The 12,087-nt window shown below is 44.0% G+C and overlaps 1 protein-coding gene across 9 annotated transcripts in view; it reads left to right on the top strand.

Annotated features, from left to right (window-relative positions):
* Positions 1-12,087, top strand: part of ATP11A (ATPase phospholipid transporting 11A) — a 379,759-nt gene that overhangs the window by 221,557 nt on the left and 146,115 nt on the right. For all 9 annotated transcript variants that reach the window (XR_010217495.1, XM_063953146.1, XM_063953154.1 and 6 more), the window contains 2 exons: positions 2,744-2,941; positions 10,337-10,510. Coding sequence is in view for 8 of the 9 variants with exons in the window: in XM_063953146.1 (XP_063809216.1) it covers positions 2,744-2,941; positions 10,337-10,510 (372 nt within the window). In the remaining variant the exon portion in view is untranslated. The remainder of the gene's footprint in view (positions 1-2,743; positions 2,942-10,336; positions 10,511-12,087) is intronic.

The following is a 12,087-nucleotide window of genomic DNA, read 5'->3' as shown; positions in this document are numbered from 1 at the left end:
ACAAATGGTCGGGGTATCACCTTCACATGCACCAGGAAGTGACCTTATCTCCAAAAGCCTGGATTTCTCTGTTATGTTGGCTACAAGTTCCTCACCTGGTAGAAGGCAGGAATTTCAATATCCACTCGTGGATTCTACTGACAACTAATGCCAACCTTCGGGGTTGGGGAGCTGTGACCCAAGGGACCCAGTTCCAGGGGAAATGGTCAGTTCAGGAATCGGCTCTGCCGATAAACATCGTGGAACTCAGGGCAATTTCCAATGCTCTTCTGCAAGCTCCCCATCTCCTGAAGGATCAGGCGATCCAGGTTCAATCAGACAACGCCACGGCAGTGGCGTACATAAACCGACAAGGGGGAACAAAAAGCAGAGTGGGGATGCAGGAAGTGTCAAGAATACTCGTCTGGACGGCAGCCAACGCAAGGGCCATATCAGCCATATTCATTCCAGGAGTGGACAACTGGGAAGCGGACTTCCTCAGTAGACATGACCTCCATCCGGGGGAATGGGGCCTACATCCCCAGGTGTTTCAACAGTTAATTCACTGGTGGGGCCGTCTGCATATAGATCTAATGGCTTCTTGTCTCAACAAGAAGCAAGACCGTTACTGTTCCAGAACGAGGGATCCGCAGACTGTAGCAGGGGATGTTCTGCCGACTCCATTGATGTACCAGTTTGTGTACCTGTTCCCTCCTCTACTGCTAATCCCAAGGGTTCTAAAAAGACTAAGAAGGGAAAGCGTTCAAGCAATTCTAATTGCCCCGGATTGGCCTCGACGGGCGTGGTACTCGGACCTCTTAGGGATGATCCCTGGCCTCTGCCGCTTTAAAAGGATCTTCAACAAGGTCCGTTCGTCTATCCAGACTTACAGTGGCTACGTTTGATGGCTTGGAAGTTGAGAGTGAGGTTCTAGCTAGAAAAGGTCTTCCGTCCCGGGTTATTTCCACCATGGTCCAAGCCAGGTAGATGGTTACGTCTAAACATTATCATTGTATCTGGAAAAAGTATGTTTCCTACTGTGAAAGTAGAAAGGGTTCTCCCTGCAAGCGGGAGTGGATATGGGCCTACGTTTAGGTCCCATCAAAGTCCAGATTTCGGCGCTCTCTATTTTCTTCCAGAAACAACTTGCCATGTTGCCAGAAGTACAAACTTTCCTTAAAGGAGTTCTTCATATGCAGCCGCCCTTCGTTCCTCCCACAGCTCCGTGGGATCTCAATGTGGTTCTGTCCTTTCTTCAATCGGACTGGTTTGAACACTTACATAGGGTGGAGTTGAAATTTCTCACCTGGAAGACAGTGATGTTATTAGCATTGGCATCTGCCAGACGTGTCTCTGAATTGGGGGCCTTATCCTGTAAGAGCCCTTATTTGATTTTTCATGAAGACAGGGCGGAACTCAGGACCCAACCTTAGTTTTTTCCAAAAGTGGTTTCAGCTTTAAATGTGAATCATCCCATTGTGGTTCCAGTGCTGTCTGACGCCTCCGTTGGTCCAGAGTCCTTGGATGTGGTGAGGGCTTTGAAGATTTATGTCAAACGGACTGCTCATCATCGGAAATCTGATTCGCCGTTTGTCCTTTATGATGCCACCAAGATTGGTCGTCCGGCTACAAAGCAATCAGTTGCTCGTTGGCTTAGGTTGATCATTCAACAAACGTATACTTCGGTGGCTCTGCCTTTGCCGACGTCTATTCAGGCCCACTCGACTAGGTCTATGGGCTCTTCCTGAGCAGCTGCCCGGGGGTGTCTTGACCATACAGTTGTGCCGAGCTGCTACTTGGTCTGGTTCGAATACTTTTATTAAGTTCTGTCGGTTCGACACCTTGGCCAAGTTGACCTTCAGTTTCGTCAGGCGGTGTTACAGGGGTCTCTGCATTCTCCCGCCCGTTTGGGAGCTTTGGTACTCCCTGACCGTTTTCAGGGAGTGTTTGCAAAAATGCAGGCGTGTCTGAAAAAACTCAGGAGTGGCTGGGCGTTCACTGGGCGGGTGTATGATGTCAAATCCGGACACCAATAGGCTGACGTGATCGCAAGCGCTGAGTAGGTTCAGAGCTGCTCTGAAACTGCACAAACTGTTTTTGCAGAGCTCGGCTGCACATGCGTTTGCACTTCTGTTAAGCTAAAATACACTCCCCAGTGGGCGGCGGCATAGCGTTTGCTCGCTAGCTAGTTTTAGCAACCGTGCAATCAACTCTGAATGACCCCGCAATGTCTTGTTCCATCCTTCATTTTAACTGCACCACTTAGTACACAATGGGGAGTCATTCCGAGTTTATCGCTCGCTGCTCGTCTTACGGGTACAAAGAGGATCGGTGCTGGGCGATGGATTTAGCGAAGATTCCATTCGCACAGCTGAACGCAAGTTGTCTCTCTCTCTCTCTCTCTCTCTCTCTCTCTCTCTCTCTCTCTCTCTCTCTCTCTCTCTCTCTCTCTCTCTGTATTTCTCATTCTTTGGGGAAAATTCAGTTAGCCACAAGTCGGCTCACAGTGCGAGTAAGTGCAGTTATATGCCATACTTATGGTACCTCCAGACTCTCTGATTTTTGTGTGCAGACGCATAGGGCTGTGTAGAATCATCTGCGTCAAGATCATGCTATCTTGGTCAAGATCATGCTATGAGGAGACAATTGAATTGACCCCTTTGTTTTTATTTATGTATATGCATTTGTGTTTAAAATCCATAGAACAATGTTTTCATTCTGGCAACTGCTTAAAAAAATTAATTAATGTTTTGTGCCGTTTCAGTTTATCAGAGCATTCACAGACTTTCTGGCTTTCATGGTTCTTTTCAACTACATTATCCCTGTCTCTATGTACGTCACAGTGGAAATGCAGAAATTCTTGGGTTCTTATTTCCTCACATGGGATGAGGAGATGTTTGATGAGACAACAGGAGAAGGCCCTCTTGTGAACACATCAGATTTGAATGAAGAACTTGGACAGGTGAAATGATTGGTTTTAATGTTAGTAAATAGTTACAGAATTGCATATTTATATTTACGCACAACCCAGTATGTATACGTATAAATGTTGATTTGCCCCACGTTCCCCTCCTTACAAGTGCTATTGTAAATGTTTTATTGGAATATTAGGTACACTTAAGTACTAATCTCTAGTGTTGAGAATATAGAGCGCAAAATAAAAAGCATCTTTTGAGTGGTGATGATCCTGGTGGCACAGGGATGTTCCAGAAAAACTAAATTCTGGTCTGTGTATCAGAGTGTGGTGCCTCCTAGCCACTCCAGTATGGGAAGAAAGGCCTGATGTTATTGGGGGCTCCATCTTCACTCTGGGGCTATAGGTTGCAGTGAGTAGTAGAATAAGTTAGGAGGTTATTAGTAGACTAATATGTTTGACTGTCATTTGTTATTAGCTATTCTGGCCATGCTATAGTCTCATTCCCTCGGTGTCTTTCCAGCCTCATCCCTCAATTTCTCTACAACCTCAAGCACTCAGTCATATCTCAAGCCTCATACGACACCATGTCTCTACAGCGTCATGTCCCCCCCTTTTTGTCCCTCCAACTGTATGTTTTCCCCTGTGTCTATGTATGTCTGACCCTCTGTACCCTCTCGCCACACACACACACACACACACACACACACACACACACACACACACACATCTCCCTCTCTCGATCTCCGTAGGGGTATAGGGTGGTGTGTGGCTTGTACAGGGGGTTTGTAAGTGGGGCCTTGAGTGGGGGGATGCAAGGGCATAGAGCAGCTGCTATGGAGCCTAGAGCTGATAGGGGCCCACCTTCCATGTCAAAGTTAAAAAGTGTTGGCTGGTACATAGAGGCCCCTAAAAGCTTTTGCCTCGGAGCCTACAATATATCTAGTTATGCACCTAAACCTACTCATTGTAATGTGGTATAATATGAACTGGATGGCATTATAATATTACATAATTTGAACTGGGGCATTGTAATGTGGAACAATATGAACTGGGGACACTGTATGTCATAATATGACTTGGGGGTACTGTGTTGCATAATGTGTACTAGCAGCTCTACATTGTGACATAATGTGACCTAGGGCTATGGTTCAAAAAATACGCTGGGGCTCTACAGAACATTAAGGCACTACTACTGTATGGTACAGAAAATGAACTAGGGCATTATTATGGGCCATTAAATGAACAACTGCTGCAGAGAGGTGTCTCTCCAGAAGCATTGGGACAGGATCCCCTTCAAAATGTTTCTATGGGGCCCACAAAGTTCTGGCTGCACCCCTGGGCTGAGGAACTGTAATTTGTAGGGGCTTGGGCTCTGTGAGTGGTGTTGGAGCATTGGGTGCTGGTTTGGGGCTGTGGTGGGAGTGGGAGGGTGGTGTTGGATCCATGTGTTTACGTGACACAGTGCAGGCAATGGTGTCTGAGAGGGGGGAGGTACCGCACTGTATGTCTTTCTAACAGCCACTGAAATCTCTTGTGGGGGGGGGGGTCCTCCAACTTTTGAGACAGAATTTAGGCTGCTTATATTCTAGATATTAGTCATAATAAGGGTATTGTGTGGTATTACAAAATTATCAGAGTAGCAATGGTGGCGTAAGATTAAGGCCCTGAGTCATTGCCACACACAATAGCAATGTTCATGGGTACAGAAAGTTTCTGCAATTGCATGTGCCCAAAAATCCCCCCCCCCGAAAAAAAAAAAATCTTGTACGTCACATGCATTACACAGAGTGTTCTTGTTGGCAGAGTGTACCGGGCTATTTGATGCAGTGACGTCAGTCCACACACTTTGTGACTTAAACAGTAATGCAGGTTTATTTAGTGTACACAGGTGACTCAGATGTAACAGTGATAGCAGTAATCAGGAGCACATATATCACACAAGGTAACAGCATTAGGTAGCAGAACTTATCAGGAGATGTCTGTGGTGGTGAGGGATGGAGGACTGCACAGTCGTGCAGTCTGACTCCCACTGTAGAGATGATGATCCATGCACTGGAACACTGTGAGTCTCTGTAGCTGAGATCTACTCCCAGTCTCAGCTCTGCACACTTGTACACCAGGACTCTGTCTCTCAGTCTCTGTGTGTGTCACACTCTCCTCACTCTCTCAGAGATGGAGGAACAGGAAGCTACATCATATAACTCTGCCTCCGAGTGACTCCTGGCACTAGAGGTTTAACACTAGGGGATGCTCCCATAGACTGGTACACAGAAGGAGACGGGTACAGAGTGCACCATGGGGTCATTCCGAGTTGATCGCTCGCTAGCTGTTTTTAGCAGCCGTAAAAACGCATTGCGCCGCCCACTGGGGAGTGTATTTATGCTTTGCAGAAGTGCGAACGCTTGTGCAGCAGAGCGCCTGCAAAAATTTTTTGTGCAAAACAAGACCAGCCCTGTAGTTACTCTTCGTGTGCGTTAATTCTAATGACTGAGGGATGGCTTTTGACGTCACTCACCCGCCCAGCGAACGCCCGGCCACGCCTGCGTTTTTTCTGCCACGCCTGCGCTTTTCAAACACTCCCTGAAAACGGTCCATTGCCACCAGAAACGCCCACTTCATGTCAATCTTCCTGCGTTTGGCCGTGCGACCGGAATGTTCGTTAGACTCTGTGCAAACTCACGATGCTTATTGTACCTGTACGACGCGCCTGCACATTGTGGTGCATGCGCAGAAATGCCAATTTTTCGCCTAATTGCTGCGCTGCGAAAAACAGCAGCTAGCGATCAACTCGGAATGACCCCCCCAGACGCACATATGGGCGTGTAATAGCAGTGCTGCGCGCATGTCGCCGGAGTATTTACGTACCCATATGCCCAAAACATGTACTCTGGAGGCCATACTAACCAAGAAAATCTGCACCTACAATAGAGCTGGTTCAAATTTCAATGGTGCAATCGGTGGTATCTAATGACGCATCAGTGGTGTTACAGCATCTACTGACGCTCACAGCGGTCGTCTCAGTCCTCACACAGTGATACACCGGGATGTACACCAGGGGAGTGCTTTGTAGTGACATTTGCATAAAGTCTCAGACAGGTGACCACCACGCCCACATTTGTGTCCACCTCTGAAGCAGGCCCTAAGTGCGGGATGTAACTGTAGGAAGTAATCTCAAAAAAATTGGTAGTACAGACAAAATTCTAGTCTATCGCAGCTATGCTTACCAGTCTACCATGGCTTTCCTAATGTCAGTGTTTTATCTATTACAGGTTGAGTCTCCCTTATCCAAAATGCTTGGGACCAGAGGTATTTTGGATATCGGATTTTTCCGTATTTTGGAATAATTGCATACCATAATGAGAGATCATGGCGATGGGACCTAAATCTAAGCACAGAATGTATTTATGTATCATATACACCTTATACACACAGCCTGAAAGTAATTTTAGCCAATATTTTTTATAACTTTGTGCATTAAACAAAGTGTGTGTACATTCACACAATTCATTTATGTTTCATATACACCTTATACACACAGCCTGAGGGTCATTTAATACAATATTTTTAATAACTTTGTGTATTAAACAAAGTTTGTGTACATTGAGTCATCAAAAAACAAAGGTTTCCCTATCTCACACTCACTCAAAAAAGTCCGTATTTCGGAATATTCCGTATTTCGGAATATTTGGATATGGGATACTCAACCTGTATCTATGATTATTAGTTGTATATGTTTTAGCTTCCAAACTAAGCTACCTCCTTTACATATGAACACCACTATACTCTTACCTCTTCCTACCTGCTAATCCTACATTCCTACATTATCCTTTATAACACCTTCCTTCTAATATTCTGACTCCCCCACCCTCCATTTTCTCTACCACGCCCACATTTTACCTCTACACTCAATCTGTCACTTATCTCACAAACCTTCCCCATTTTCTGCTGCAGAAGTATTTTTAACTCTAACACTACTCACTACATATTTTTCGCAAATTTAGATGGAACATTCTATAACTTTGTTTTATCAAAAAACAAGGTGTTTCAGGGAAGCTTCCTTCCATGATATCTATCCTTTCTTTTATAGAAATCTATTAAAGGTCTAAGCCATGTGAACCTAAATCTGATACGCAGCAACAAAACATTGATTACAGCTACATAGGTCCTGATTTGGATTTAAGTCCAGCTATGTGACTGTCAAAATTCACTAGGTCTTACTGCATAAACCGCAATTCAACATGGAATTTTGAGTTTAGTGTAATTTGTATTTACAGTGTGACTGCCTACATTCAGGATACTTGCAGAAGAAGTTACACATACTGTATAGTTGTATCATACCCCAGGAGATGTAGTATATTTACAGTTGGCTGCGTTGGACGCAGCAGTGGACCACAGAAGTCTGTAATGGGTGTACTGCCCCATGTTTTAATCTCCGTTTGTTGGATAGAAAATATTGAACTTTGTTACACACATAGTGGAGTATAGCCAGCACCTCCTGCTACTTACACTAACAGGAGTATAGCCAGCACTTCCTCCTAAGCACACCAACCCCACTGAATGTTACCCGCAGACTTGTCCAACTCTTGCTGCATTAACAGTATACAGTGATCCACAAAGACCTCCAATACACAAGGCACCTTGGAAAGCAGAGCGCAGAGCTAATGATTCCTTGTTTCTTGTTCACCAGACAGTGGGGGTAATCTGTGATGCGGCTGCCGCGATCACAAGCCAAGCCCCCGTTATCAGTGAGGGTGCATGTCCAGCACTCTGTGAGCTGCTGGCATGCCCCCAGACCCGCTGTTTCCAATGAATAGATGCTATGCGCATGCTCACAGCGCCTATTCTGCGCTGCTCTCCTAACCAGAGCAGCAGTGACACTACCCTCCCAACTGCCCCCCCCCCCTCCCTCCCCCAGCGGGACACTGCAGCACGCAGGTGGGACAGTCCCAAAAAAAACAGGAGTGTCCAGCGAAAATCAGGACTGTTGGGAGGTAGTCCTACAGTCCAATCAGGGACTTGGGTAACTTTTATATACATACAGTATATGAGAATGTTAGAAAATGCCTTTTCATATAGTATCCGCTGGTAGGTTTGCTGTAATTACTGTACTTCAATGTGAGAAGTTTGTTAACAATTTTAGAAATATTTTCCAATGTATCTATAGCCGCGTGAATTAAACCATCTGGTATTTATGTACCATATTGTGCAGGATTTGTAAATATACAGGAACGTTAGTGTGACAGAGAGGTGATGAGTGTGTGGATATAATTAGCACCTTCTGTTTAGAATGTTTCTGGTAAACTCAGTGTTGTTAATTACTTTTTCTGTTTATAATAGTAGGTTTTTCCATTTTCAAATAATGGGTTCAGACAGTAATTGCATACATTCCTGATCCTTTTTAAGTAAGCAATAAAATAATATAATAATTACTATGATCTTATACACTAGGGATGCTCTTTTAGAAAATAAAAAAGCAATGTGCAGTAAGGGCTCATATACAGTACATGGATGTTAATATTCAGGTGCTGATTCTGACGGACTGAATGTAATAGGGCGTGAGAATCGGGAAGTGAGAGTTTTCCTGTTTTTTTTTTTTTAAAGTGCCAATCATTTACATGCAAAATCAACCTGGTTTTTCAATGAAAATGATTGCCACTTTAAGATAAAAAACAGGAAAACTCTCACAAAATCAATCACCTTGTGATTCTCATACCCTATCAGATTCCCCCCTTGGAAGCAAATTAAGTATCTTTTTACCTGGAACAAACCATGTTGCAATGCAAGGGGTGCAACCTAACCCTGGGGCACATCGGATGGTGTAATGGTTAGCATTACTGCCTAGATTCCACCATGGCCATAACCCTGTGGAGTGGGTATATTCTCCCCGTGCTTGCGTGACTTTCCTCCAGGTACTCCAGTTTCCTCCCACATTCCAAAAATATACTGGTAGGTTAATTGGCTCCCAACAAAATTAAACAATGGATTACATTACGTTAAACAGAAATAAAATTTGGCTGTGCGGTCAACAAAATAAGCAGGACAGAGACAATAGCTGGACACTGCTTTCTCCTTTTTAATCTTTATTAACACTTTCATTTCATCAATGCACATTTGTTTGTTTTTGTGAGGTCAGATTTTAACTTCTAATTTTCACTGCCATACTTGACATCATTGTGATTAATTATCACAATATTTTATCCATACAAGGATATTAAAAGCCAAGTTTTAACCATTTATTTTGTAATGCGCCCAGGATACAGTACTTTTCTTTTTCTTCCTGTCGCAACAAAATTAACCCTAGTGTGTAAGTGTGTGCTTGTACATGTTGTTGGTAATAATGTTGTAAGCTCCACTGGGGCAGTGACTGAAGTAAATGGCCAAATATTCTCTGTAAAGCACTGCGGAATATGTGTGCACTATATAATTAACTGGTAATAAAATAATAATAAATAAACCCTCCCCGGTGTTGCCTAAACCTAGCCCTCGCTCCACACAGCTTACACCTACCCCACCAACTTCCCCCGCCCCCCACTCACCCACACACACACCTCCCCCGGAGGTGCTTAAACCTAACCCTCCCTCCCATCTGCCGAACCCTAACCCTCTCCCGCTACAGCCTACCCCTAACCCTCCATTGAGGTGCCTTAACCTACCCCCGGCAACCTAACCCTCACGGGTGGTGCTTATACCTAACCCTCCCACACTGCAGTTTAACCTTAACCCCCCCCCCCTCCCGAGCCTAAACCTAATCCCCCCCCCCCCCCCCAACCCCTGCAGCCTACCTCTCTGGCGGCCCCGCAGTCACTCGTTCGGGAGCTCGGCTGTCGGGATGCTGGTGCCAGGATTCTGATTTCATTCGGGTTGCCGGCACCAGCATTCCGAGCAATGTCGGGATTCCAGCGTCAGTATTTCTACTGCTGGGATCCCGACCATCAGGATCCTGACATGTTCCCTTAAGCAGTGGTGCCAAGTGAGGGGGTGAGGGTACGAATTACCTGGGCCCATGTCTGATTGAGGGGCCCAGGTCTCCCCCCCTTCCCCTTCCCGCCTCCTGTGATTAGGCCACACACCCTGAGAAGTACCCAGGCCCAGCCAGGCTCTCTACTGCCCTGCCCTTAAGTACATAGCTCTTTATGCTGCACAGAGGCATTGAGAACGTGCTGCAAACACTGTTAAAAAAATTATTGAAAAGTACAAGGTATTTGTCTAAAGTTTTGTCTGTTAATGTGTATTGTGTACATGCCCAAACTCTACCAACAATTCCACTGTAACTCTGTGGGATTTGGTGTGTTGTTGTTGTTGTTGTTTTCTGCTGTAGTTTTACAAATGGAACTTGTTATTAAAGATTTACTCAATTAAATTTAATTATCAGAGTCCAACATATAATAAGCAATGAAATGTATAATTTTACCTACTGTACCCCATTCTGGTTCTCTATAGGTTGAGTACATATTTACAGACAAGACTGGGACGCTGACAGAGAATAACATGGAGTTTATTGAGTGCTGCATTGAAGGTCATGTGTACATACCACATGTTATCTGCAATGGGCAGATCCTACATGACTGTATGGGCATTGACATGATTGATTCATCACCAGGAGCTGGAGGAAAAGTATTACTGTTATTATTACTCAGTACTTACACTATGGGGTATATTTAATTGATGGTGAAAATGGATAACAGAAAAGTACCTTGGCGCCAACAAAGAATCAGCTACACACAGGCTGGTCTAAAAGGTATCCTCAATACCAAGGATAAAATGGGTAAGGTGAAGTAAGACCAGATGTCGTCCGCTTATAAGATTAATGAAAAAAGGGGTACTTTCCTCACAAGTCTTCTGCTAAATACTTCATATAAATAGGATCCATATGTGGGGAAAAAAACAGAATTCCAAATATAGTGTAGTATATTCTAAATTTGAAAAATGAGTATATATGGATGATGTCAATGAAAATAGATGGGGGATTACCAGAACTAAGTGCAATACAAGCCACGATATATGCCTTTCAAAAGTATTCCACAGCTAGGATGGTCGTGTGTCAATCCCCTCACAGGTCCTCTGTCGTCAACCTTTACCACAAACGCTCCCCAGAAACAAAATTCATATAGGGAAAACAGAATTCCAGATATAGTGTAGTAGGTTCAGAGAAAAGTAATTTTAATATATACAAATAAAAATTGCCAATACATAAAAGGTAATAGATGGAGAATTACCACAAATAATAATAAAATCAGCGTTGAATAATGAGTCTCACTGGAAAGAATACAGCTCAAATATCCCCTTATATAAAAAGGTAAAGTTGGAGGTTTACCGGATTTTCAAGAAATATGTGCCTTTGATGTTACGAGGAAGCTGGCTCCGGAACCCGTCTCCCAAAGTGACACACAGTTCCGTCCGTCCGGTGAAGCTCTTTGCCACACAAGTTTCTCCTGTCATGCAGTGCCGACCGGTTTCGGGATCTCTCCCTTCATCAAGGCATGACAGGAGAAACTTGTGTGGCAAAGAGCTTCACCGGACTGACGGAACTGTGTGTCACTTTGGGAGACGGGTTCCGGAGCCAGCTTCCTCGTAACATCAAAGGCACATATTTCTTGAAAATCCGGTAAACCTCCAACTTTACCTTTTTATATAAGGGGATATTTGAGCTGTATTCTTTCCAGTGAGACTCATTATTCAACGCTGATTTTATTATTATTTGTGGTAATTCTCCATCTATTACCTTTTATGTATTGGCAATTTTTATTTGTATATATTAAAATTACTTTTCTCTGAACCTACTACACTATATCTGGAATTCTGTTTTCCCTATATGAATTTTGTTTCTGGGGAGCGTTTGTGGTAAAGGTTGACGACAGAGGACCTGTGAGGGGATTGACACACGACCATCCTAGCTGCGGAATACTTTTGAAAGGCATATATCGTGGCTTGTATTGCACTTAGTTCTGGTAATCCCCCATCTATTTTCATTGACATCATCCGTATATACTCATTTTTCAAATTTAGAATACACTACACTATATTTGGAATTCTGGTTTTTTTTTCCCACATATGGATCCTATTTATATGAAGTATTTAGCAGAAGACTTGTGAGGAAAGTACCCCTTTTTTCATTAACCTTATAAGCGCATGACATCTGGTCTTACTTCACCTTATCTATATTTAATTGATGTTGGATCCTTTCTGACGGA

Source organism: Pseudophryne corroboree, chromosome 2 (assembly GCF_028390025.1).
Source record: "Pseudophryne corroboree isolate aPseCor3 chromosome 2, aPseCor3.hap2, whole genome shotgun sequence".
NCBI lineage: Eukaryota > Metazoa > Chordata > Amphibia > Anura > Myobatrachidae > Pseudophryne > Pseudophryne corroboree.
Note: the sequence above shows the minus strand (reverse complement) of the source record. Positions and strands in the feature narration are given on the sequence as shown.